At 49.0% G+C, this 5703-nt stretch overlaps 1 protein-coding gene across 1 annotated transcript in view; it reads left to right on the top strand.

The window, feature by feature from the left end:
• Nucleotides 1–337: 337 nt before the first annotated feature.
• DYNC1H1 (dynein cytoplasmic 1 heavy chain 1) overlaps nt 338–5703 on the top strand; it is a 66867-nt gene continuing 61501 nt past the window's right edge. The window contains exon 1 of the mRNA XM_019518553.1: nt 338–626. Coding sequence (XP_019374098.1) covers nt 362–626 — 265 coding nt within the window. The 5' untranslated portion in view covers nt 338–361. The remainder of the gene's footprint in view (nt 627–5703) is intronic.

The raw sequence follows: 5703 nt of genomic DNA, 5'->3' as shown, positions 1-5703 counted from the left end.
GCATCCGAGTCATAACTCTCATTTCCCAGGGTCCAGTCGGCCGGTCTCCGTCCCCGCCCCGGGGCGTTGTGGGACGTGTAGTTCTCTCATCTCTGGCCGCTGTGAGGCTTCCAGCCCGGGTGAATTACAATTCCCAGCATGCCCCAGAGCCCCGCCTCCCGGCCGCGGGGCCTGCTGGGAAGCGTAGTCCTTCCGTGCCACTGGACGGCGGGCGCTGAGGTGGGGCGGACTTCACTTCCCAGCCTGCCCCGGGGCGGGCGGCAGGGGAGAGGAGTGGATATAGGCGGGGAGGGTGGGGGCGGCTGGTTCAGTGCTGAGTCGGTGTCTCAGCGGCAGGAGCGCGACTTGTCGCTGCTTCGGGATGTCGGATTCGGGCGGCGGCCCCGGTGGGGGCGGCGAGGAGGGCGGCATGGAGGTGTCGGGCTCGGCCGTGCAGAATGTGGCCGACGTGTCGGTGCTGCAGAAGCACCTGCGCAAGCTGGTGCCGCTGCTGCTGGAGGACGGCGGTGAGGCGCCGGCCTCGCTGGAGGCGGTGCTGGAGGAGAAGGGCGCCGTGGAGCACATGCGCAAGTTCCTGTCAGACCCGCAGGTGCACACGGTGCTGGTGGAGCGCTCCACACTCAAAGGTAAGCGCGCCCTGGGCCCCCGGGGCGGGGCGGGGCGGGGCGCCTCCCGGGAGGCGGAAGCTGCCGAACTGTCAAGATGGCGGTGGCGGCTCCCCATCCCCCACCTCCCCTTTTCATGAGGTGGCGGGGCCTCTGTCACCACAGCAACCCTCTCGGTGGGGGGGCTGTCTGGCGCACGGGACGCCGCGGCTCCGTCATCATGGCAACCCTCTGAGGAGCCTGTGTTTCCCTCCGGGTCCGCACTCCCCCTGCGCTGTCACGGGCGGGGCAGCAGAGGGGGAGGGGCGGGAGTGGGTCGCTGCCGCGATGCTGTCAGGCACCACCCCCAGTGCGGGCCGGGCCGGCCCAGCGTGTGGCGCATGCGTCCTTCTGTCCGCTCTTCCTCCTGTGTTCTCCTGGGGGGGCGGTCCCCAGCCCCCACCCTGACTTGGATCTATTTGCCTCTCCTGAAGGTGGAGGAAAGCAGGGGAGAGCAGGATGCCAGCCCCCCCATTGGAGAAGGAGGATGAGGGAATTGCACGCCCCGCCCAGTGCCTGCGTGTAAGCCTTACTGTGCCCAGGCAGCAGCAGATGCTGCGGGCGGGGCCTGGCAGGTTCTTTTTGCAGGCCCCAGGCCCTCACTTGCCTTGCTCAGTTCTTTGTTGCAGGCTCTGCCTGTCGCCTACCAGCATAAATCCTCCCTTTGCTGTTGGGCACAGCAAACATGCCAAGCGCTAAAAGGCTGAGCCAGCAAACCAAACCCCAGTGGAAATGCTGTCCCCTTTCATTTCTAGCCCTTGTAAAAATAACTGGTTAAAAAGAAGATGCTGTTTCAACAGCTCAGGAGGTTAAACTAGAACATCCTTGTTTTCTGGGTTTCCCATAGCCAGTTATCTCACAGCTGTAAAATGCTTGGCTGTAAAATGCTATGACAGAGCAGTGAGGTTATTGCTGCATTTAGTTGCCTTCCAGCCTTGTCTGTGTTATGGAAATTTCTTGGGTTCCTTAGTAAGCTATCTTTTCTCAGTCTCTAAAATTATTAACAGACCGTCCCAATTTAAATACTCTAATAATGTGTGAGTGGAGTCAGTGCCTAGAAAAAGGGTGTCTGTCTGTGTGAGCAAGGCCAGTTGCACCAGTTATCCAGAACTGGAATTAGTGTCATCAGGGAAACTTCTGGAATATTTCCAGGGTATCCATCATTAGCTTAGGCTCTTCCCTAAAATTTGCCTCGACAAGCACAGCCCTGTGCTGCGTCTCAGTTCATATCATGGGCACCTGGGACCACCTGTGTCTGGGGTGGGGGGCACCAGATTGCTGACTGGGGGAGGGGTCCCCCAGCAGCTGATCACCAAGCCAGTGGTGAAACCAGAAGTGCAGTATGCTTCTGGTTCCTTCCTGGTGCTTCTAGGGGGTGCACATGCACTCCCTACATGTCACCAATGGTTTGCATGCAGCATAGGTATGTTTGCATGTCAGAGTGTTGGTTTATTTCTTAGTTGAGACACTAATATGTAATGGTATTGCTTTCAGAAATACTTTCTTTAGTAGTGGGATATTTGGCTTTTTATTTTTAACTAAAGAGCAGTTGCATTTTCTATAGCTTACACTGCTTTTGTGGAAACATTGCTTATGCAAATAGTGTGCAGTAAAGGAAACTAGCTAACCTGTCCTGTAATCGACTGGTGTACTCAATGTCATCAAAATGCATTTCAGTAACTTGCAGGGTGGATTTGATTTAAATCAAATCTTTTTAAATCACGATTTCAGTCACTGGTCAGGAAGCCTTGATTTAATCATTACTTTTTGTAGAAAACAATGATTGCATTCTTGTTGTTTGGTATTCTTTATTGGTATAATGTCTTGAAACTTCTCACTTCTAGAGAGAGGCAAGAGCTTGACTGTGTGTACACAAATTTGTAGAGAGACAGTAGAGCTGGTGGGTGGGTAATCAGATCTGTTATCTCTCGTCTCCATATACTACTGTTAACAACATGAATGCCGCATGCCCCTGGATGCTGACTGGAGCACAGTGAGCTCCTGCAAGTGGCGGCAGCGCTTTCAGCAGTGGGAGCATGGCAGCAGTGAGCTCCCACAGGCAGCCACAGTGCTGTCAGCGGTAGTGGGGAGGTGGACCACCCACAGATGCCGCTAGCAGTATCAGTGGTGGCCAGCAGCAATTGCAGACTGGCTGCAGATGCCACGGTGGGGCGGGTAAGCGGCGACTGCCCGCAGGCGCTGCTAGTAGTGTCAATGGCACCTTTTCACTGGGGGTACACAAGCACCCCCTACACATCACCAGTGGTTAGCAAAGATGTTATCTCTTAGGGTTAGCATACTTTGGGGTTTTTCGGTACATGTCCTCGTCTTTTTTTGGCCCCCTGTGCTGTCTCAGCAGGTTTCTAAAATAAGAGCAAATGTCTGGGTTTTTTGCTGCTGCTCTACTGTACTGGGCTGGCTGCTTGGAGCTGGGAGCAGTGGGCAATGTGATTGGCTGTTGGAGGTCACATGCTCCTTGTGTGGGCCCTGGCAGGCCAGGTAAAGTGTGTGTGTGTGGCAGGGGTCTGTAGGTCAGGAGTGCAGGGCTGGGGGGTCAAGGGGCAATGGGTCGGGAGTGAGGAGCACCAGTGTGGTGGGGGGGCTGTCGGTTGGGAGTGAGGGGAGGCAGGCCATATCACTGCCTCCCCTCCCCCCCCCATAAATGTATGCCCCTCCCAGGTATCCCCTTTTTTGATGCCAGAAATACGGTAGCCCTGTAATATCTCTGGAAACAATAAATCCCCTGTGCCTGAAGAAGGGCATTTGTGCTGGAAAGATTGCAAAGAACAATTTTTCCAACTGTTCAGTTGGTCTAGTAAAAGATATTGGATCTACCCAAAGAAGCTTGTCTGCCTATGATCTCTGGAGACATAAATGCACAGTTTGAGAACTGAAACTGCATCCCAGAGATGCTTAATGGGATCTTCTAGACTGAGCACTGGGTCCCATTGGGTAGAGTGGCTTCCTTGAATCTTTACTAATCTATAGGGGAGCCTTTGGGAACCCCATAAACTTGGGCCTCCAATATGGTCCATGGCCTGTTATGACCTATTTATAAAACTTCTAAAAAGTTGCATGAATATATCGTCTCAAACAGTATATAATTAGAAATTATAATCCCTATTCCACGATGATACATTTGAGCTTTAAAATACCTTAAATTAAAACTACCTTCTTATAAGTTGATTATTTTTTTTAAAGCATCCTAACAAAAAAATTTTTTTAATTTGGGGGTTTTTGGGGGGGGCGGTAATCACTGATTTTTATCTACCCTTGTAACTTTTATTGTGTCCTTTTATTAGATGGAAGTCAGTGTCTCTTGATTCTGACTCCAGGAAAGGTTTTAGTTTGAGACTTCAAATTATTGTCTCTGCTCCCACTTGCCCTTTTGAATAGTGTCTTTGTTGATCTTTATTCCAGTACGCTTTCCAGTCCAGCCCCTTTGGATGTTCCAGCAAATGTTCCTATTTTCCTTTTTGTTTTAAATCCAAAAATGGTATTAAGACCCTGTATAACATAAGCTCTTACTGCTGTGGGCATTCTACACTACCAGGAGAAATAAAAGAAGTTCTTTCACTTGCTGATCATATGCCACAACCTAGAAGGTTTTGGATAGACGTTTGGCCCTACTTCTTCCCCTTGCAAATTCCTTACCTGTCATTCTTCCACCAGCATTGTTTTCTTTGTGGGAAAGCAGAGGAGTCTTTCCCCCATCTTGTCCTCCTTACCCCCAGGAAACCTAGTTATTGCATTTATCATTTTCATCAAAACTGAACTCTTGTCCATTTTATTGGAAGCAGACTAAAGTAATCCTGAATGTTTGTGAGACTTTGTATTTTGCACTAGCATTTAGATTTGAACTGCTAAACATAAGTGTTGGTACTGCAGTATCACTTTCTAAAAATATATAAATTGTGCCCAATGCAAGTCTGAATCTGGAGTTGCCTTTTGCCAAATTCCAGGAAGTCCGTCACTTCCGCTGCTGGCCTCTCCTTTGTCTAGAACCAGACAAAGGAGCATCCCTATAAGAAAAGGGAGCAGTCTTAAGTATTAATAGCCTATGTAGATGACTTTAAAATTGCCTTATTAAATATTCATTTAATGAACTTAAAACTGTCCGTAGGTTATCAGTTTAATTTTGGTCAATTTCAGTAATAGGCTGACTGCTTTCATGCTTAAAATTATATTATTTTTAAGCGTATTGGGAATGTAGCACAGGGTTTTTGGCGGGAAACGTGCATGTGTGCACATGCATAGCTTCTCACTTTCCTGACACTTCTGTTAGATAATGACAGTTGTCTTGTACAGTGATTTGAAAATAAAATAATGCTGATAACTAATGTTGAAATGAGCTATGCTTTTAAGTGTAGCTTCAACCTAATTCTATCAGTGTACAGCATCTGTATGGATATCTGCAGTGCCTAGCTTTACAGAGGGACTCGCCCATGGTTGGGGCTCAGTACTGTAAGTAAATGGCCTCTCAGTTTGCTCTAAAGGAGGGTGTTGGGGAAAAACAAAACAAGTCTCCAATTCCTTGTGTGGGTGTGCATTCTTCACATGAAAATAGATTTGTGCTGCATTGCAGTGGTTTCAGTGCAGAAGTGCCAGCATCCACACAGTTACATCATTGTGTGAATCACCAGCTGAGTTACTGATTCTTCAGCATTTCCTTTGTCTTGCTCTTTGTATTTCTGAGCTGCAGATTGATACTTTGTGTTCCCCTGCATGAAGAATGCAGTAAAGAAATTTCATTTAATTCAGTTTTGTAGCTTGTTTGGGAGTGGGGAGGGTGGTTTGTCTCTTTGTTTTTAAAGAGACCATTTGGAGATGGGTGGGGTGGGTGGAATATCAGTCTCCCTCTTGAAAATAGTATGTGAGAAGTTTTATTGTACTTAGTAGTTTTACTGCTACAGCAGCTTGTATCATATAGTGGATAGAATAAACTAATTGCTTCAGATTTAACCTCCCTTACCTATAGCCTATCAACCCCAAACTAGCCTTTTGAGAGAGAGAGAGAGAGAGGGAGAGAGAGAGAGATATGCCCCCCCCCCCCCCCCCG

This window comes from Gavialis gangeticus, unplaced genomic scaffold, assembly GCF_001723915.1.
Source record: "Gavialis gangeticus isolate Ggan-Ray unplaced genomic scaffold, GavGan_comp1, whole genome shotgun sequence".
In the NCBI taxonomy this organism is placed as follows: Eukaryota; Metazoa; Chordata; order Crocodylia; family Gavialidae; genus Gavialis; species Gavialis gangeticus.
Note: the sequence above shows the minus strand (reverse complement) of the source record. Positions and strands in the feature narration are given on the sequence as shown.